The 22,473-nt window shown below is 39.4% G+C and overlaps 1 protein-coding gene and 2 pseudogenes across 3 annotated transcripts; 2 read left to right on the forward strand and 1 right to left on the reverse strand.

The window, feature by feature from the left end:
- Positions 1 to 2,672: 2,672 nt before the first annotated feature.
- Positions 2,673 to 9,977, forward strand: LOC308417717 (interferon-induced very large GTPase 1-like; the record flags this gene model as incomplete). The annotated part of the gene is made up of 1 exon (XM_080913038.1): positions 2,673 to 9,977. One exon carries the CDS (start codon positions 2,673 to 2,675, stop codon positions 9,975 to 9,977), a length of 7,305 nt encoding a protein of 2,434 aa, XP_080769164.1.
- A 7,625-nt stretch (positions 9,978 to 17,602) lies between these two features.
- Positions 17,603 to 18,044, reverse strand: LOC308417718 (ubiquitin-conjugating enzyme E2 variant 2-like; annotated as a pseudogene). Its single transcript has one exon. The product of its transcript is annotated as a ubiquitin-conjugating enzyme E2 variant 2-like (transcript).
- Positions 18,045 to 19,031: 987 nt separating this feature from the next.
- On the forward strand, positions 19,032 to 21,173 carry LOC308417719 (heat shock protein HSP 90-beta-like; annotated as a pseudogene). The gene has a single exon. The product of its transcript is annotated as a heat shock protein HSP 90-beta-like (transcript).
- The last annotated feature ends 1,300 nt before the right edge of the window (positions 21,174 to 22,473 follow it).

Consider the following 22,473-nt stretch of genomic DNA (forward strand, 5'->3'; position numbering starts at 1 on the left):
TAGGAGAGGGAAATCCAGTGGAGGGCAGAAGAGTCAGAGACAGCCTCTGCTCCAGTTGTCAGGGAACCCACACAAATACCAAGCTGTACATCTACTATAAATGTGGTGAAAAGACTCCTGCATACCCTTTGGTAGTTCAGTCTCTGGGAGCCCCCATGACCCCATGTTAGTGACTCTGTAGGTTTTCATATAGTGTCCTCCACAACTCCAGCACACTCAACTCTATCCCCTTCTCATCCACAAAACTCCCAAGCTCTGCCTGATTTTGGCTATGATTCTCTGTCTGTTTCCATACCTTACTGAATGAAGCCTCTCAGGAAACAGTTTTTATCTGCAAGCACAACAGAGTGTCATTAACCGTGTCTGGGGTTGGCTTTCTCACAGGGAAAAAGTCTAAGTGGGGCCAGTTATTGGTTGATTGTTCCCTTTTCTTTATCGCTGCACATCTTGAAGGCAGGATAAATCTGAACCTGAGGGTTTTGTGGGTATGTTGATGTCCCACTGCTTCCATGGAACGTCCTGCCATGACAAGAGATGACCATGTCAGTCTCTACATACCCATTGGTAGGAATCTCAGGTAGTGTCACTCCCACAGACTCCTATAATTTTCCCAATCTCAGGTCTGCAGATGGTCCCAGAGATTCCTCTTACCATCCTCAATTCCACACTTTTGCACCCCCCCTTAATCCTCCTTGCACCCAAAACCTGCTTGACATTCCCATACCTATTTTGAACCCTTCTCCGACCCACTTCCCTCTCTCCATCCACCTCTGATGCCTCTTATTACCCCCTCTGAGTGAGACTCACCCATCCTCCCTTGTGCCCTTCTTATTACCCCGTTTCTTTGGTCTGTGGATGTAGCATGACCATCATGCATGTTGTGGCTAATTTCCATCTATAGGTGAGTGCACACCACACACATGCTACATTCCTACTGCTGTTTCCTTTACTCCACTCCTCCCGCCAACACCCATTTCCCATCTTCCCAAGATCCAATACTCCTGTTTCCCTTTAAAAGAGATGTAGGCCTCCCCAGGGTATCAGCTTTACATGGTGTAACAAATTACAATAAGGGTAGGCACAAGCCCTCATATCGAGGTTGAATGGAGTAACCTCATAATAAAAGGAAAGTGACTCCAAGCACAGGCAAAATTGTCAAGAGAACCGCCTACTCTCACTGTTAGGTATCCCACAAAAAAGAAGCAATATAACCATTATATTTATTCAGAATTATTGAAATTAGTTGAAACCAATGAAGGCTCCATGATTACCCCTTCAGGTTTCATGAGCCTTTATGAATCATGCTTAGATAATTTTGTGAGTTATATTCTCAGGGTGTATTAGATCTTCCTGGTTCTTAGAATCTTTCTACCTCTTCTTTGATTTTTTTAATAATTTTTTTTCAATTAGTTTTATTTTATGTGCAGTGCTACAAGGGTGTCAAATCCCCTGGAATCACAGTTACAGGGCGTTGTGACCTGCCATGTGGGCACTGGAAATTGAATCTGGGTCTTCTGGAACGGTAGCCAGTGCTCTTATGCACTGACCATCTCGCCAGCTAGTTCCTCCCCTGTTAATGTGGGATTGCCCTGGTTTCACCTACTGTTTAGCTATGGGTCCCTTTATCTGCTCCCATCAGTTTCTGCATGATGGCTCTGTGAAGATGATTGACTAGGCACTGATATATGACTATAGCATAATATCATTAGGAATCATTTTATTGGAATTTTTCAGTTGTGTCTGGTTCTTTTATGGGTATGTAGGATTCCCAGCTTCTGAATGCTGGCCCTCCAGACACTGTCAGGCCTGGTATCCCTCTCAGGGTGAGCGTCTCAAGTTGCACCACTAATTGATTTTCATTCTGTGCCACCATTGGCCTAGCACATGAAGTAAACATAAATAAATAATAAATGATGTTATTTTTAAAAGAGGGAATTTTGATCATTTCTAAGTAAATGGGTATAAGTGTATAGCAGCCCATTCGTTAAAATAAATCCAGATTCAGACAAAAAAACAGGTTTTCTCTCAAGTGGGTCTGTGTGTATGTACATAAAAAGAGGGGCTACAATGTAGATGGATGGCAAAAACCTGAAGAGGAAGGAAAAGTAGACAAAGAAATGCAGGTGAAAGGAGTCAGCAATGGTTTCAAGAAGAATAATAAAGAAAATTCAATCAACTGATGATAAAAGTTGTTTCTAAAAACATCAAGCAAAAATACTCATGTATGTTAGACTTCACATAAAATCCTTCAAAACAAATGAGTCTGTGGAAGAAAAAGTTTAAAAATTAGGCAAAGTGTCAGGCAGTTGTGGTGAGCACCATTAGTTCCAGCACTCAGAGGGAGAAGAAAGAAGATCAGACCAGTCAGGGAATTTCAGAACAAAGAGGGTTACACAAAGAAAACCCCTCTTGACAAATGAAAACAGTCTAAGCAGTAACTCAAAACACTATCCAACAAAAGAGGTCATACTGAGAACACCCACAATGAAAGGTTTCACAGACACACAAACACAAATACACACAAAGTTGTTTTGAAATATACTTGAATGATTACAGGAGATGAAGACTAACAGAGTTGATACCTTAATAATTAACTTTACTGGCACCACAGCTGACACTTCCTTAGGTCAGGACACAGACAAAACTAACTACAATCTGTTCCCCACAGAGCAATGGCAGCTGCAAAGCACATCCGTGATGAACCTCAGCTAAGAAGCAGAATGAGCCATGATCTCCAGAACATCCTGGCAGAAGTGGGACTGTCTATTGATTACTGGTTGCCTAAGTTTCAGGAAAACCTGGGTGTGACCTCTGCCCGGGCCTTACAATATTTAGACCAAAGAGACCTCCAGAAGCTAAAGTCCCAAACACAACACACCTGGGAGAAAAGGGCTCTGGAGAAGCTACTTGACCTCTCACAGCCAAAGACTGCTGCAGAGCTGGGGGAGACTCCAGCAGAGATGATAAAGAACAGGCAGAGGCAGGCAGGACAGGCACTGCAGGCTCTGAGATCCTTGCAGTCAGAAGGGAAGAACAGAGAAGAAGAGACAGTGAGGAGAAGAGAAACAGAGCTTAGACAAGCAATGGAGATCCCTGAGGAGTGTTGGCCAGTATCTGAAGTGCCCCTGAAAGACGTCACTGAAATAATGGAGAGACATCTTAGTACCATGGATCAGACCCTGGCTCACGGTCCAAACCTCTCCGATGCAGATCTGGTAAGATGGGCATCTGGAGGGCTGGCTCTGCAGGGAATTTATAAGACCAGCCACCAAAGAAGCCTGATCCAGAAGAGAGAAGAGCTACTCAGTGTCCCTAAGCAGTTCTCAATTGCTGGCCCAGAACATGGCACGAGGATAGAAACAAAAAAATTTTTGTCTTTCCAAGAACAAGCCAGGTTTACACAGACTATAGAGACCCTGGGTTTCAGTTTTAACTCCCTGCTTAAAGGCAAAGGTTGGGGACTTAGTCTAGAAGCTGGCATGGATCAAAGCAAACACACAGAATCTGGGGATACCCACCAATCACATTCAGAGCAATCTTATTTCTGCCAAGCCAAGTTCAGCTACATCCCATTGGCCACCTGCCATTTTCACATTAATCATCTTCAACTCTCCAAGGCTGCTCTCCAGGAACTAAAATGTATTGAAGAACTCCTGGAGCAGAATACACACCCTGATGGATTCCCCATACTGAGGCACAGGGCTGAGAACTTTTTCCACAGGTTTGGCTCTCATGCTGACCAAGGCCCACTGCACCTGGGGGGAATCTACTGCTGGAAAGCCATTTCAGAAGGTTTCCACAGTGAGCAATTGGCTGATGTAAAGCAGCAAGCAGAAGAGTCTTTGAATATATACATAAGGGGCAGCTATAGTGGCTTTGGAGTTAACGCTGATGCAAGTGTAAATAAGTCAGACTCACATTCAAAAGCAGCATCTTACAATACAACTCATCAAAATGTCAAATGCCAGGTGCAACTATCTGTAGCCCAGATAGGCGGACCAGCAGAAGCAGAGGGAATTGCCCAGTGGACAGCTGGTCTTATAGCTAGCAATAAAACCTGGTCAATCATTGATAGGGGATTCAACTTCGTACCTATTTGGGACATCATCCTGTCCAGTCACAGAACTGACTTTAAGGATGCCCTTCAAGTGGCAACCTGCCTAAAAGACAACTACACTGCCCTGACTGGACTTGCTGCCCAGATTCAAGAAGGAGAAGAATTTATTACTGCTAGAAAAGATGCTAGGCTTTTCTTAGAGGATGTGAAATGCTGGGAGGTTTCTGATCCTGAAGAACAGCTTAGTAAGTTAATATGTTTCATGCAAACTTTGAGTCAAAAAACAAAAAGTTATGACATTTGGATTAATGCATGTCTCACAGATTGTGATCTGCAGAATTTCCTAATAAACACTGTCAACTTCTGCAAAAATTTACCCACTTATAAAACTCAGTTTATTAAATCTCAGTTGTGCAGCATTCTAGACCCTCATGTCTACAAAGTGACAAACTTTCCTCAAGCACAATCCATCATACAGTGGATCAATCAAACAGAATCCATAGAAGAGCAAGTCAAAATCACCTCATTTTCTGAACTCATTAAAACCTTGAAGAAAACCCACGAAAACCTGATGGATGTGAATTTCAAAAGTGAGTCCCCAGAAACAGAGGAAGAAGCAAAAAGAAAGGCTACACATGAGGTGACCACAGCTCTCAGCTCCTTCTTGAAGTACCTCAGAGAAACAGAGCAGCCAGACATGCAGCTGCTGCTACTCTCCATTGCGGCTGGTGCAGGCTATCAATTAGAAAACAGCATTTTTCAGCGACTTCTTGGGTGTAAGGAGGTAAACTTCCTCTTGGATCAAATGCAAAGTAACCAACACAAATACCAAGAGCTTAAAAATATTTGCAATTACAGAGCCCAGGCATTTCTGGTGCTCACAGCACTAAGAGCCACAGTTGAAATCACAGATATTTCTACAGAAGAGAAAAGACAACGTTTCACATTAATAAAACAACATATAAGGAAATTGTCTGAAGAAGTTGCACATGTCCTCACAAAACATGGAGCTTATCAAGACTGGGAAACTCTGGAAAACGATTTGAGATTACTCATTGATGGAGACTATAAAGTCACCACAACTTCTCTACAAATGGATGAGGTAAAAAAACAACTGCAAAGTCTCTGCCATGAAAAGAAACAGACTTATAAAGAACAAAATAATGACAGCAACACAAAGGAAAAGATAGAAAATGGACCATTCCTAGACTTACTCCAACGTCTAGGCCTAGACCATTACTACCCTAAAAGAATGGGCAGAGCTGACTTCCATCTGATCTACAAGGCCTCTGTGCACAACTCACAGCCAAGATCTGAAAAAGAGCTTCCTTTCTATTTCCTACAAAAGCTACTGATGTTGGATTGTGGGTTGAGACATCTTGTCTTCAAAGATGATGAAAACATAAAAGACCAGCTCACCATATATTCCTCTGATCATGAAAATGAAGATTTTGATCCATATGAAGATGTCATCAAAGACAAGGACAGTCTTAGCTACTCTTCAGCCACTGAGTCCTGGCCCTACATTCACCCAATGGATATCCAGATGGCCATTTTTCACTGTGCAGATGATCTTGCCAGGCAGTTTATTTTGTCCAAACTGTCTATTTGTCAATATGCTCTCCCCCTTGTGGTGCCAAATCCTAACACTTGTCAGATTGAATTTAATCTCTGGTCTCTCAGACAAATTAGGAGGAGTTGGCAAAATGCAATTCCATCGCCACAGGACCAAAGCTATGGTCACAAGAATCATCAGATATGCCAAGCCTCTACTCCTGTTGTGACTTTCATTAGAGTAGGAAATGACCTCTCTGCTTCCAAATCTCAGATCATAAACTCTCTTCTCAGTAAACGTAAACACGATGTGTTTTTTCACAGACACTGCAGAGGAAGCAACAAACACTGCCTCCTGATGGAGGGGGTGGTGGAAATCTGCTGGTTCTGTCCTGGGGGACAAGGTGAGGACATATTTGACAAGTGTCTGGCCTTTACCAATCTTCATGGAGATGCCAAAAAGCATAGACAACAACTCAGCTTCCTGCAAGATGTTTCTTCTCTCATTGTGATCCTCATGTCGGCTTCTGATAACAATAAAGAAAACCAGAAGCTTGTAAGGCACCTCTGTCAGTCATCAAGACCATTGATCTTTTTGGTTGATGACAAAGAAAAGGACATAGCAAATAATTCTGGTAAAAGAATGAGAATTGGCATCAAGAATAGGAATGAGGCAGAATTAACAGAGGAGCTCACAAATGCCATCAAACAGTTTCTAGAGCTCTCTAATACTGCTCTCAGTTTAGAGGACTGTTCAGAGATAGCTAGAAAACAAGGATTCCTTGTTGATGAAGATCAGACAGACTGTAGGGAAGCCAAAGAAAATGCACAGACTATAATGGCCCTCCTGGAGGAATGCAAGTTATCTCAGACAAAAGAGAATTTACTGCCCCTTCAAGGGCAACTTTGGCACCTTTGGTGTAAGAAAGACAAAGAATTCTATCATCTGAGAGAAAAGGGGAATAGGAGCATTGAACAACACAAGAGTGAGATTGAGTCTGATAAAAAAACAATTCGATGTCAGCAAATGGAAAAAGCCTTTCCTCTCAATGATTTAATGCGCTCTGTTCTTGAACTCCTCCAAGAATATTCAGAAACCAACAACAAACTCTACTTTTTGCAGTGGCTGACTCTGTTTCTTGACAACCTGACAATAGAACACCTGGAGAAGTTACAGGAAAAACAGAGATCATTGTGGTTAATGGTACAAACAGAGAAACAAAAAGCACAGAAGAGCAACTCCCTGACACTCTGGCAGAAGCAGATAGAAGCCATCTCCACAGAGATGAAGGACTGTACTTTAGGGACTGAGCACCTTCTCCGAGAAGTTGGCCAGATCTATGAAGCTCTGGAAGAAACTTCCTCCTCTAGAGATAGCCTTTTTCTCTGCCTCCCTCAGATTGCTGCAGACCTGATGATTGCTGGGGTTCCCATTGAACTGATGGATGGGGATGCTTCATATGTGCCTCTAAAGTGGGTAGCAGCTATTTTTGACAAGATCTCAGAGAAAGTTGGAGACAAAAGACTGTTTGTTCTCTCTGTCCTTGGCCTGCAGAGCTCAGGGAAATCTACCCTGCTGAATGCCCTCTTTGGGTTGCAGTTCACAGTCAGTGCAGGCAGGTGTACCAAGGGGGCCTACATGCAACTCCTGAAGGTGGAAAAGACATTCACAGAAGAACTTGGCTTTGACTTTGTGCTTGTTGTAGATACTGAAGGACTTCGGGCACCAGAACTCAACAGTAAATCCCAGAATTGGGACAATGAGTTGGCAACCTTTGTGATTGGCCTTGGAAACTTGACTCTGATCAATATTTTTGGGGAGAATCCCTCAGAGATGCAAGACATCCTACAAATAGCTGTCCAGGCCTTTCTAAGGATGAAACAGGTGAAAATCTCCCCCAGTTGCCTCTTTGTCCATCAAAATGTGGGAGAAGTTACAGCTAAAGACAAAAATATGGAAGGACGGAGGTGCTTAGAGCAGAGACTGGATGAAATGGCAGTTACAGCTGCAGAACAAGAAGAGTGCTCAAATGTATTCCAATTCAATGATGTCATTAAGTTTGATGTCAATAATCATGTCTACTACTTTGCTCACCTCTGGGATGGCAATCCCCCAATGGCCCCTCCCAATCCTTGTTATAGTCGCAATGTTCAGGAACTAAAGAATAAAATTATTTTGACTGCCAAACAGGAACCCAGAGGTAGTATCATGAAGATATCAGATGTCAAATTTCGAGTTCAGGATTTGTGGAAAGCCCTGGTCAATGAGAACTTTATTTTCAGCTTCAGGAATACCAGAGAGATCATGGCCATGAGAAAGCTGGAAACCATGTATAACCACTGGACCTGGGAGCTCAGAAGTCACATGCTGGACTTTCAGAACCAGCTAATCAATCAGATTCAAAATGGGAAAGTTCAGGCACCCAAAACAAACATGTTTGAGGCTCCAATCACAGAAAAGTATGTAGCAATTAAGCAAGAACTTGAAAAATATTTCAATGAAGACCCAGACAATGAAATACTGGTTCAATGGAAATCTAATTTTGAAAATAAGCTAATAATCCTTAAAGAGGCACTAATTGCAGACACCAGAAGGAAAGCCAATGAACTTATTCATTTAAAAAAGAACCAAGAAAGGCTAGATAAGAAAAAGTCAAGTTATGAAAATGAATTGTTGGAAAGAAGCAGGAAGTTGGCTTTAACTGTAAAGGGTAATGAGTTGAATGAAGAAGAGTTACATGAAAAATTCGATCAACTTTGGAAAAAATGGGTCTATGATGTGTCCTCAGACGTTCCTCCTGTCAACGAACCTGACATTGACACAGATTCTGAAAACATCCTCTGGGAATATTTCCAAAAGGAGATAAACATGGTGGACATATTAATGAGATATTCTGAAGACAAATTTCAAATAAATTATGATGAACATGTAAAAATGAATAAAAAGTATAAGTTCATGACTCAGAAATTAAAGGACTGTGATAGGGTATCTATTAATATAACTACTGAAAATATTATTACTAGATTTAATGAAACTATCGACAATATTTATAAGCAACAGTGTGATTATAATTCAAGTTATTTCCATGAAATCCTGAGAATAATAGAAGAAGAGGTAAAATCAGCACATACTCAGGAAAGATACACATTTACGAGCAAATACATCATTGAGTTGTCTTTATGCTTATTCCAAAGAGCATCTAAGAGTTTTAAGGAAATGCACAAGGCATTCAAGAGGGCAAATGATCCTGTGAACTATCTGGAGAGGAAGAAAGATGATTTCTTTATGAGTTTTAAGATCTCCTGCCAAGGTGCCACCTCCATCACATCCTTCGTTGACTTCCTGTGGCTCAAGCTCACTCCTGCTATTTCTGCCACCATAAGGGGGAAAATGGTCATTAAAATTGCTGGAGACATGCGGTCTAGCTGCCCCGAATTCAATGGAAACAGGGCTAACCTGGAGAAACATATTCTCATTTCTCTGGCAGAAGAAGAAAACTTTGATAACTACTGGCAGTACCTTCATTATACAAAATCTTTTTTTAGCAGCTATATTGAAAACCATATTAAACGATACTGTTCAGATGAAGGAAGTAAAAAAATAAAGACTTTTTTAAAAATAAGTTTAGGTGATATCAAGAATGCCATCCTGTCTGCCATTCATGAGTCCACAGCAGTAGCTAAAGACAAAGGCAGCACTGCAGCTGGCTGGCTGGATCTGTTCTGTGACCACCTAGGGAGCAACCTGATCTTTCCAAGAAGAGACCTGGTAAGCATAGAGCACCAGGAGATAATGGACACTGAGTTTCTCAAGGAAGCCATGAGCTCAGCTTTGGATCCTGCAATGAGCAGAGTAGAAGAGGAATGTTCAAGAAAGCCCATGGATGAAATCATTTCTGACATTGAGAAAATTCTCTCTGAACATCTCTGTGGCTGCTGGAAACAATGTCCTTTCTGTAAAGCTATTTGTACAAACACCATTCCCCAACATGAAGGAGACCACAGTGTGCCGTTCCACCGTCCTCAGGCTCTTCGTGGTTGGCATTATCATCAAACAGATCACTTTGACATTCATTTTTGTACCAGTTCAGTAGCAAGTGACCGTTCATTTATTTTATCTAATCACCAAGAATTCCTTTACAAGAAATACAGAGAAGCAGGAGATGATTTTGCCACATGGAGCATCACCCCAGATTCATCTACCCAGCCATATTGGAAATGGTTTGTGTGTCGCTTCAAATCAGAGCTAGAAGAGAAATATGGCAAAAAATTTACAAATCTGGGTAGTATTCCAGACTTATGGACCAAAATCAAGAAGCAGGAAGTACTGAATGACTTGAAAAATAATAATTGCCAGAAAATATAACACTAGAGGTGCCACAGAATTTTCACTTTAGCCAAGAGAGCCAAATGGTGAAATCCATGCAGGAGGAACTGCATTAGACAAATGAGCTTCCTCAAGATTGCATTCTAATAAGTAATTTTCTGGAGGATCAATATAAAGATAAACTTTCATAACATAATTTTTAGGTGAGTTATTGAATTTACAAAATTCCTGATTTTACTTAAATAGTTTAAGAAAGTTAGGGTAATTGACAAAAAGTTTAAGGAAATGGTTTAAATTGTTTTACCAGATAGTATGATAACCTTAGAATTAAAAGTAGTATATTCCCACTTCCTTGTAGAATAGTGAGGGCTATAGAGGTTAGAAAGTAGTACAGTGAGATTCTATGCATTGTAAGTACATAATTGTAGTAGGAAGAGAAAATATGATTGGGACAACTTAATGGTCAAAGAAAACCTTTTATTTGAGGTGCTTTTAAGTTTATGGATTTTATGACCTAGAGATGTGGTCACAGGTTTTGGTGTGCACTATGAAAAAGCAAGGTCATAAACATAAAGTAAATTATTCTGATACGAGTATAGTATAAAGTGAACAAGTGCTTATCTAGTTTCACTGAACAAGACTTTAAAATAAGATATAATATCGATGATCCATTTCTTGGTAAATAAAAATTGTTGTCAGCTAAGCATGAGGAAAAAATATAGAGAGACTTGGCTTGCTTAAATTTTCTTAATCAATGACAAAAGAATTATTGCTTTGGGGTTACATTGGAGATAAAGATACATAAGAGAAAGATAGATGAGAAATGTTTAGCTAGTTTTGAGTTTCAAAAGAAGAATACATAATCAATAATCCTGTTGTAAACACTTCATGAATAATGATGTAAATCTATGTTTGAAGATCATGGATTTGGGTGATTGCTTTGAGAGAATATGTAACTTCTGAGTATGAGTTGACATTTTTCTTCTATAGAGAATTTTGTCTTAGATGGTACACAAAGACTAAGAGAAAAAATAAAGTTGTTGGAGCTTGCTTCATCCACCAAGTGTGTGAGCATGTGCCTGATTTACATTGTTGTCAACAACACATCCCCTCCTTGGACCTTTGTCATAGTTAGTCTTCAACATCCTAATATCATTTAGGTTGCATTATAAATAAGATTAGGAAAAATAAATTAGTCATTATGTTTCTCTGTGATTTGATATCTCCTGTTTTAAACATACATGCTATCTATGCTAATACTTTGTTGTTTCAACTTTTTTTCCTGTTTACTGTAATTTTTGGTTGTTTTCTGTTTCTGTTCTTTTAGGTGAGTATTCTTCATGTGTGTTTCTTATTTCTTGTTTTTATTGTTTGTTTGTTTGAAAGGGGGATAAATAATAACCAAATTGTGTTGATGGGAAACAGGGAGGTTCTGAAAGGAACTAAGAGAGAGGGAAAAACATGATCAAAATATAACACCTGGGAAAAGATTTCAATAAAATAAAATGAGCATAAAAATCAAAGCCTGGTGAGATAGATAGATACATAGATTATAGATAGATAGATAGATAGATAGATAGATAGATAGATAGATAGATAGATAGATAGATAGATGGATAGATAAATGATATATAACTGTTAGTTAGATTCCCTGAGAAGGATCATTCCTGGAATTATATTATGGTGATCAGATTTTAAAAGGGGGGTACGATTGTAAATTTGACATGATCTATTGTCACCAAGGAGACAAGCCTCCAGGTACACCAGTGAAAGATAATTTTAGATTTTGTTAGTTCATGCCATAAGAGATTTAAAAAAAAAAATAGATCAGATTAATGGAGGTGGGAGAACTGTCTATAACTAGAAAGCACCGTTTTCTGGGCATAAAAAAAGTTCTCTGAGCACAGAGCATTCACTTCTCTCCCTTTATGGGATATATAGAACTAAAATTCCTGCCTCTACAACTTCTCCCCACTCTGAACTCAAACTATGAGTGAAAACTATTTTTATCAGTTGACTCTGTCCAGTATTTTGTTCCAGAAATAAGTAATGTCGCCCATTTAGATTAGACACTTTCTGTTCTTGGGATAAAATAACCAAAAGCTACTCGCAGAAAAAAAAGTTTATTTTGGCCAAGGATTGATTAGTCTAAGAATCCATTACAGTGGAAAAGCACAACAACAAGGAACAGGAGCAAAAAGCTGAGAGATAACATTTCAACTGCACACAGGAAACAGAGAAGTCAAACTGTAAGCCAATGAGGGTATAAACATTTAAGCCAAAAGACAGTGTCATTCTTCCACAGAAAAGATACGTAGGTCTGAGAAGAAATGAAGTATGTCCTAAGTGTCTCATGCACCCACAAACACTGTAACCAATTGGGAAACAAATATTGAAATATAAGAGCCTATGGGCCACTTCTCATCGAAATCACATTATTTCACTCCTGACCTCCATAGGCTCATGGCCACATCAAAATGCATATTGCATTTAGTTCAACATTAAAATCCCCATAATGTTTAGTAGTTTCAACATTGATCAGGACTCCACAGTCCAAAGTCAATTCTGACACTTGAGGAAAACTACTAATGGTGATAACCTGAACAATCATAAAAGACAAATAAAAGTTTTTAAAAGAATTACGTATTTTCTTTTTTCAGACTTCTACTGTCTTTTTTATATTCTCTGTATTTACATTTCAGATGTTATCCTCTTTTCGCCAATCCCATTCCCCTTCCCCCACCAATTGCCTCTATGAAAGTGCTCCCTCTCCCAACCTACATCTCCAACATCAGCACCTTGACATGTCCCTACCCTGGGAAAATGAGCCTTCACTGGACCAAAGTCATCTCCTCTCCTTAATGCCAGAGAATGATATCCTCTGCAGCATATGCACCTGAAATGTGAACTCACTGGTTGATATTTTAGTCCCTGGGAGCTGTGGTGGGTTTGGTTAGTTAATAATTTTGTTCTTCCCATGGGGTTACAATGCCCTTCACTCCTTCAGTCCTTTCTCTAGCTCCTTCATTGGGGTCTCCATGTTCAGCCTATAAGCATCCTCATCTGTATCAGTGTAACTCTAGCAGAGCCTCTGAGGACGCATCCATATCAGATTTCTGCCAGTAAACACTACTTGGTATCAGCAGTAGTGTGTGATTTAATGGCTGCATATGAGATGGATCCCCAGGTGAGGCCGTCTCTGGGTGATCTTTTTTCCAGTCTCTGCTCCTTTATATGTCCCTTTATTTCCTCCCGTGAGTGTTTTGTTCTCCCTTGTAAGAGGAACTGAGGCATCCAACTTCTGGAATTCCTTCTCTTTGAGCTTCATAAGGTCTATGAATTGTTTCTAGGTTATTCTAAGCTTTTGGAGCTAATATCCACTTATCAGTGAGTACAAACCATGAGTGCTTTTTTGTGACTGGATTACCTCACTCAGGATGATAGCTTCAAGTTCCATCCATTTTCCAAAAATTTTATGAGGTCATTGTTTTTAATAACTGAGTAGTACTCTGTTGTGTAAATATACCACAATTTCTATATCCATTCCTCTGCTGAAGGACATCTGGGTTCTCTCCAGCTTCTGTATATTGTAAATAAGGCTGCTATGAACATGATGGAATGTGTGTCCTTGTTAGATATTAGAGTGTATTTTGGGTATATGTCCAGTAGTGGTATATCTGGGTACTCAGGTACTACTATGTCCAATTTTCTGATGAAGCACAAGATTGATTTTCAAAATAGTTTTTCCAGCTTACAACCCAACCAACAGTAAAGGAATTTTCCTCTTTATCTACAACCTCATCAGCATCTGCTGTCACTTGAGTTTTGAATCTTAGCCATTCTGACTGGTGTGAGGTGGAATCTCAGGGTTGTTTTGATTTGCATTTCCCTGATGACTAGGGATGTTGAGCATTACTTCGGTTGCTTCTCAGCCATTCGATATTCCTCAGTAGAAAATTCTTTGTTTATCTCTGTACCCCATTTTTTTAATAAGATTATTTGATACTCTGGAGTATAACTTCTTGAGTTCTTTGTATATATTGGATATTAGCCCTCTATCTCTTGTAGGATTGATAAACATCTTTTACCAATCTATTTGTTGTCTTTTTGTCCTTTTGACAGTGTCCTTAGCCTTACAGAAGCTTTGCAATTTCATGAGGTCCCATTTGTCGATTCTTGATCTTAGAGCATAAGCCATTGGTGTTCTGTTCAGGAGTTTTCCCCCTGTGCCTTTGTGTTCTAAGTTCTTCCCCATTTTCTATTCTATTAGTTGCACTGTACATGGTTTTATGTGGAGATCTTTAATCCACTTGAACTTGAGCTTATAAAAGGAGATAAGGATCAATTTGCATTCTTCTGCATGCTGACTGCCAGTTGAATCCACACCATTTATTGAAGAGGCTGTCTTTTTACTTCTTTTCTTTATTTTTTAATTGGGTATTCTCTGCATTTACATTTCATGCATTATCACCTTCCCCCACTCATATCCCCCCTCCTCCTCCCATTGCCTCCGTGAGGTTTCTCCCTCTCCCAAATGCCCTCTCCCACCTCAGCACGTTGGCATTTCCCTACACTGGAAAAAAGAAATTTAGCTAGACCAAAGGCCTCTTCACCCACTGATGTCAGATAATGTTATACTATGCTGCATATGCACCTGGGACTATGGGTCTCTCAATGTGAACTCATTGGTAAGTGTTTTTGTCCCTGGGAGATGTGGTGAGACAATATTGTCTGTAGATGAATGAGGCAATTCTTGCCTAGTGGCTGTCTTACCACAACTGGAGCAACTCTTTTGATGCTCAATTTTTTTCTTTTTTTTTTTCTAAACAAATTCAATAACTTTATTTTAAATTATCAAATAATAAAAAATTATTAATTCTGAAAATAAGCATCAAAGCAATTAAAGTATAACAGGGGCCTACTGGAACAAGAATTTTACCTCTGTAACTTTTATTAACATATAGTCATCAAGGGTTATACTTAAAAATCTCTTGAAACAAATCTCTAAGGCAAATTTCTAGTCTATTTATACAACATTCCTGCAACCCTAGCCACTTTACAAGTAAAATTTTGCTTTTAAACTGCTGGTTTATGTTTAAAAGAGGCTCTATTAATGCTAACATTTCATCAATTAATATAGCTTTGATTACCATATATATCATAATTGTTACATGCAAAATGAATTTTGCTTTGGAAATCATTTAACTGACTCACAGATTTCTGCTAAGATATATATAAATGGGATGGACTCTGACAACAGTGTTGGGTGACAAGGACTTTCACAGTGGCATATACAAAGATGACATGAGACCAAAGTACCAGATTGTACCAAAGCCTATCAAAAGCATCCCAACACTTACTAGCTTCCAAGTATCACAATACACATTTTCAAGGCAGAAAAGAACAGACTGGTAATGATTCTATGTCAATGCAATTCAATGCAATCTTTAACCATTAAATATTAATATTTCATCTAACTCTACTTTAATAAATTACACATAAAATGTATGTGTATGGTCTGTGTGATTTTTAAATATTTAGAACATCTTTGAGGTGCTGAGGTGGCTCGATGGTTGAAATGCTTGTCAAAAATCAGATCCTCAAAACCCATATAAAATAACAGGCGCCTTGGAAAGCAGAGGCAGGGGATCTGCCAATGTAGCAAGCTGATTAGCAAGTCTAGCCACACCAATGAGCTCTGGGTTTCATTGAGAAACCCTAGTGTCTCACACTATAAACTAAGAGAACAATTAAGGGAGATTCCAGACACCAACCTAAGGTCTCTATATGTGCCACCACCCCAGCCCCACACACACATGAAGAATAAATAAACCTCCTTGATAATTAGACCAGCACATTTAAAATGGGTCCATTTATGCTGGACATGGTGGTGTACACCTGAATCAGTACTTGAGAGGCTGAGACATAAGTATTTCTCCAAGTTTGAAGCCATTATAGGTTACATGGTAATACTATTTTCAAAATGCATCAGGGATGATAATGTTTAGACAAACTATCTAGTGTTTAATTAATGAAATGCTAACCTTAAAAAAAAGGTTAACTTTTATAAAAGTAACCAAGATAATCCAATAAACTAATAATACTTTTCCTTTACTTTCCTTACAGGCAAAGTTTGAACATCTAATTTTTTATTGACAATCAAACTTTATCAATTTGATAAAAGGATAAAAATGAACTTTCAACTTCAAACATGTATTTGTGAAAGTGAATGTGGAGTAGATAAAATTAACTGTCGCTGGTCTTAGAAGAGGAACCAATGAGATGGCCCCGCAGTGAAGGCACTTGTTCACACACACGGTACATGGTGATCAGAGTTCAACATCAGGAACATAAAAGTGAAGTCAAGAACCAACTCAAAAGTAACCTCCAATGGTGACCTTCACACACACACATACACACACACACACACACACACACACACACAATAACAAAAAAATTAAAGATAGGGGAGAAAATGTCTTCAATTCAGTCAATTGTAATAAGCCAAAAGTTTCATAGAAAAATAAAACTGCCACAAAGAAAAAAGATGAGCAAGTACTTGAATAATTTGCAGTCTGCAACTATGAAAACTGCTAAAATGTGAAGATCTCTTTGAATAATAGCTTTGATGAAATAAAATTTGAAATGTAGTAACTGAGATACCTCTTTGTGCAAAGTAATTAAACTGAACATGTAAGATAAGAAGATAAATGCTCTGTAAATTCCAAACAAGCATATAAAATAGAATTCCAATGAAAATCTTTGATTTTCTCTCAATATTTATTTTTTTTCTTTAAATGCAGTCTTATGTACCAGCCCAGGCTGGCCTGGAACTTGCAATCTTCCTGCCTCTGCCATTACCATGCCTAGCATAATAACCCCAACTTTGCTACCGTGATATGGTTACTATAGCAAATATCAGCATGACAGAAACAGCACAGTCTCTGAAGACACATTCCATATTTCATTTACATTTTAAGACTAACTTTCATCCTAAAATCACATATCCATACACCTATTTCCTTTTTGTTGACTTCACTTCTAAGCATGTTTTATTAAACAAAGACTGTAAACAAATTACCATGTCTGTTACATGTAACAAATGGGAACAGCTTTTAACAGAAACTCAAAACCCCAAACATCTTCTTATTATAAATACAGGTATGTAAACAATTCTGAACCTATTTTTGATGCTAATAGTAGTCAGCACCCACCCTGCTTCAAGAATGACCACAATTGGTGACTATTCATTACATCTGCCACTTGAAACAATTCCAGCTGCAGCTCTGTGAGCGATGGAAAAGCCAGATCTGCTCCTCCTTCCTGAGACTTTACTTCTCAGAAAAACAAAGGTGTCCATGGCCACCTGACAGTCTTGCCGTGCTTCTGTCTGGGAAACCTGAATTCCATTTTGAATACTTCATGTTCTTGTTTAAATGACAGTGCTTTAAGAAGAGAAAGAAAAACTGTGCTGCCCTTCTCTTGTTACCTGAAAACATAATAGGTGTACATATATTAAATATGCTCTTACAGCTGCCCAGGTCATGTTTACCGGCTTCAGTTCTTTTACTTAATGTGTGGGTATTTTGCATGGTGATATTTAATAAAGACATAAACATGAGTAGAAGGTTGCTGATTTAAGACAAGTTTGAGATCCACTAAAATTAGTAGCTGTACGTCTGTCCTTCTGGTGGCTGTGGAAGCTTCATATTTTCTTTGGACATCATAAGACGTCTTAGCTCTTGAAGTACAACTTTTAATGCTATAGGAATTTTACCATTTTGCTAATACGGGAATGCTCCATGCATCCACCCTTCCACTGGAATTACTGATTCCATTCATATTCATTTTTGTTACAGATCTAACTGATGGAGGAGCTTCTGGGTATTTAGATCCACATTCTACTTTCAGGCTATATATTCTGTTTTCATAGTTTGTCCTTGGTGGCCCAATAATCATGCCTGTCCACCTTGTAAGTGTCATGTCTTCATTATCTTCAAGGCCCCAGCTAACCATGCCGTCACCTACTCCTTTCTGTCCTTCTTCAAGTTCTTCCAACAAGTGAAAATTGCGAGGAACAGTAACTCCTGTGGAGAACGCCATCTCCTCCAGCTACCAGCTCAATTTTTTCTTAGAATCTAAAAAGAGGTGCTGTAAGGAGCAGACAGGTCTCTAGTCAAATGATCTTTAATTTTAAAAAAAGTCCATAAATGTCATATTCTGTGGACTTCTGATGACTTTGAAAATTATATATCTACACAAAGCATCTCTCAACTGTTAAACCTTGACTACTCTTGGCCATCTTTCATTGAAATTATATTTAATAAAAACATTCTTTTAATAACTCAGATCCACGAGTTTGTTATCTAGCCCTTAACTAGTGCTGTTTAATCAACTAAAGACAATGTGTAAACTTTAAATCTGTACCAAATCAATTTTATAGTACTGTAAAAATTATAACTTTAACTTTTCATCAATTAGAAAGATTTCTACCCATGAAGATGTGACTTTAGCTTAGTTACCAAACTAAGATTATGACTGTATAATCAAATATGGCTACTCCTTCCTGTATAATTATGACCATTTCTACATTCTTTACTAAAACAACCTTACAATAACCACTTTCACCCCCCAAAGTCCAGGGTATCAGGTGACGGCTCTTCATAGCTCAAGCTGAATATATGGGCATTGAAAATTTAGAAAGGGGGAGGGGAATGAAGAAGTTGAACAGGCCTCAAGAGGGACAGCCACACTGATGATTGTTGTAGTCTCTGATGTCTGGAATCAGGCCAGTTCAGCATTCTGATGACAAGCTTTACCATAGCTATACATTCTGTAAAATATATAAACTCAACAGAAAACATTTTAGTATCAAGAAATATTTTGTTTGATCTTACTGAATTTAGTTTTTCAGGTGATCTACCTCTAACAAATCTAATCCCTATCACTCTGGAAGGCACACAGAGCCGAATCACAACATTTAAAAAGACAAAGATGTCTTGAGTTAACCCCGTGCAGCCTAGGCTTGCGGTGCGAGTCGGATGTGGTCCGGGCCCACCCTGCTCTGTACTACTACTTGGTTTTCCCATCAAGATGCCTGAGGAGGTGTACCATTGAGAAGAGGCGGAGAACTTTGCCTTTCAGGAGAAATTGCCCGGCTCCTGTCCCCTCATCATCAATTCTTTCTACTCAAACAAGGAGATTTTCCTCCATGGTCTCCAATGCTTCTGATGCCCTGGACAAGATTCGGTATGAGAGCCTGACGGGTCCTTCCAAGTTGGACAGTGGGAAAGAGCTGAAAACTGACATCATCCCCAACCCTCAGGAGCACACGCTGACTTTGGTGGACACAGGCATTGGCATGACCAAGGCTGACCTCATAAATAACTTGGGAACCATTGCTAAGTCTGGTACAAAGGTGTTCATGGAGGCTTTCCAGGCTGGAGCAGACATCTCCATGATTGGGCAATTTGGTGTCAGATTTTACTTGGCTTATCTAGTGGGAGAGAAAGTGTTTGTGATCACAAAGCACAATGATGATGAGCAGTATGCCTGGGAGTCTTCTGCTGGTGGGTCCTTCACCGTCCGCGCAGACCATGGTGAGCCCATAGGCCTAGGTACCAAAGTGATCCTTCACCTCAAAGAAGACCAGACAGTAGTGGAAGAGAGAAGGATCAAGGAAGTGGTAAAGAAACACTCGCAGTTCATAGGCTATCTCATCACTCTCTACTTGGAGAAGGAACAAGAGAAGGAGATCAGTGATGATGAGGAAGAGAAGGGTGAGAAAGAGGAGGAAGATAAGGAAGATGAGGAGAAGCCTAAGATAGAGGATGTGGGCTCTGATGAGGAGGATGACATCTACAAAGATAAGAAAAAGAAAACAAAGAACATGAAGGAGAAGTACATTGACCAGGAATTGCTGAATAAGATGAAGCCTTTCTGGACCAGAAATCCAGATGACATCACCCAAGAGGAATATGGTGAATTCTATAAGAGCCTAACCAATGATTGAGAAGACCACTTAGCATTCAAACACTTCTCTGTAGAAGGTCAGTTGGAATTCAGAACATTGCTCTGCATTCCCTGACGAGCTCCCTTTGACCTTTTTGAGAACAAGAAGAAAAAAAAACAATATCAAATTGTGTGTTTGTTGTGTGTTCATCATGGACAGCTGTAATGAGCTGATACCTGAGTACCTCAATTTTATCCGTGGTGTGGTTGATTCTGAGGACCTGCCCCTGAACATCTCCCGAGAAATGCTCCAACAGAGCAAGATCCTGAAAGTCATCCGCAAAAACATTTTGAAGAAGTGCCTTGAGCTCTTCTCTGAGTTGGCTGAAGACAAAGAGAACTACAAGAAATTTTATGAGGCGTTGTCCAAGAATTTAAAGCTTGGAGTCCACGAGGATTCCACTAACTGTCGCCGCCTCTCCTTCGCTATCATACCTCTCAGTCTGGAGATGAGATGATTTCCCTGTCAGAGGATGTGTCTATAATGAAGGAGACCCAGAAGTCCATCTATTATATCACTGGTGAGAGCTAAAAGCAAATGGCTAACTCTGCCTTTGTGGAGCGTGTGCAGAAATGGGGCTTTGAGATGGTGTATATGACTGAGTCTATTGATGAGGACTGTGTGCAGCAGCTCAAGGAATCTGATGGAAAGAACCTGGTCTCAGTGACTAAGGAGGGCCTGAAGCTACCAGAGGATGAGGAGGAAAAGAAAAAAATGAAAGAGAGCAAGGCAAAATTTGAGAATCTCTGCAAGCTCATGAAGGAGATCTTGGACAAGAAAGTTGAAAAAGTGACCATCTCCAATAGGTTTGTGTCTTCACTCTGCTGCATTGTGACAAGCACCTATGGCTGAACAGCCAACATGGAATGCATCATGAAGGCCCAGGCACTGCAAGACAACTCTACAATGGGCTACATGATGGCCCAAAAACACCTAGAGATCAACTCTAACCACCCCATTGTGGAGATCCTGCTGCAGAAGGCTGAGGCAGACAAAAACAACAAAGCTGGTGGTGCTGCTATTTGAAACTGCTCTGCTCTCCTCTGGTTTCTCACTTGAGGATCCCCAAGCTCACTCCAACCATATCTACCACATGATTAAACTAGGCCTGCGCATTGATGAAGATGAGGTCATGGCAGAAGAGCCCAGTGCTGCTGTTCCTGATGAGTTTCCCCCCACTGGAGGGTGATGAGGATGCCCCTTGCATGGAAGAAGTGCATTAAAGGCTCCTGGAAAGCCTGTTCCCTCTATATACTATCCCTGTGGCTCCCCCAACAACCTTGACTGGCCCTGACCCACCTGGTCTGCTCATGTCTATAAGAATCTCTTCTATCCTGTCCTTGTGCCTCAAAGCAGGAAGATCCCCTCCCACAGAATAGCAGGGTTGGGTGTTGTGTATTGTGGTTTTTTCTGTTTGATTTATTTTGTTCTGAAATTAAAAGTATGCAAAAGAAAAAAGAAAAAAAGAAAAACACAAAGACAAACTTTTCTTTAAAAATAGCATGTCCCTTAGTTGGCAAATAGAATATCTTGTATCTTGAATTCTCTCCCAGAGAAATAATATAAACACAAACTCAATATCACATCCATTTTGAAACAATATAAACAATTAAGATAATTATAAAGCCTTGCTAGCTGGCATCTGATGAGCCACATGGCCTTAACGGGATAATTCACAAAACAAACTACCATCACTTACAAATCAATAAGTAAGCAATTTGTAAAAACCAGGACCTTAGTTTAAAGTATTTTGAACTGTTTATCTCTCAATCAGGAGTGTCAGATCTTTAATTATTAATAATTAATAATTCCCTAATATATGTCTATATACACTATCTGTGGTGCACAGATCTCTATCAATGATAAACTTTTAACTTGCAAAACTGACCACTCTCTCCTGAAGTCAGTGACTAATAAACAATTCTGTAAATCTAGGACCTTAGCCCAAATTATTTTGATCTGTCATTCTCTCAGTCTGGAGTGTCAGATCCTTATTAATACCTAACTTAATATACATCTGCAATTCACTCTGTCTAATGTACAAGCTTCTTCTGTCTTAGTTCTGAACTACTGGTGAAAATTCCCAGGTGATTCTGGTAAATTCTATACTCTATTCTTCTAACTAGAAAAACAAACTTTACTTGTATATCAATTCTTCATACTATCTTAAAACAAACAAATAAGCTTTTTAATTTTTGAAAACAGATTTTTTAAGGAATCCAGATAGCTACTAATCCCCTCCCCTCTTGCTTTCTCTTCGTCTGTCTCTCTCTCTCTCCCTCTCTCTCTCTCTCTCTCTCTCTCTCTCTCTCTCTCTCTCTATATATATATATATATATATATATATATATATATATATATATATATATATATATATATATATATATATGATTGCCTGTTTTTAGCTACAGGACACTACAGCTTGCTGGCAGAAGCCATCTCTGTTTCTTTTAATGTTCTCTCACTTGAGACCTTATATGATTCACCATGGTGCTGGCTCCCTCTTACTTAGAAAATAAAAAC

The sequence above is a fragment of the Micromys minutus genome (assembly GCF_963924665.1).
Source record: "Micromys minutus genome assembly, chromosome: 2".
Taxonomy (NCBI): Eukaryota; Metazoa; Chordata; class Mammalia; order Rodentia; family Muridae; genus Micromys; species Micromys minutus.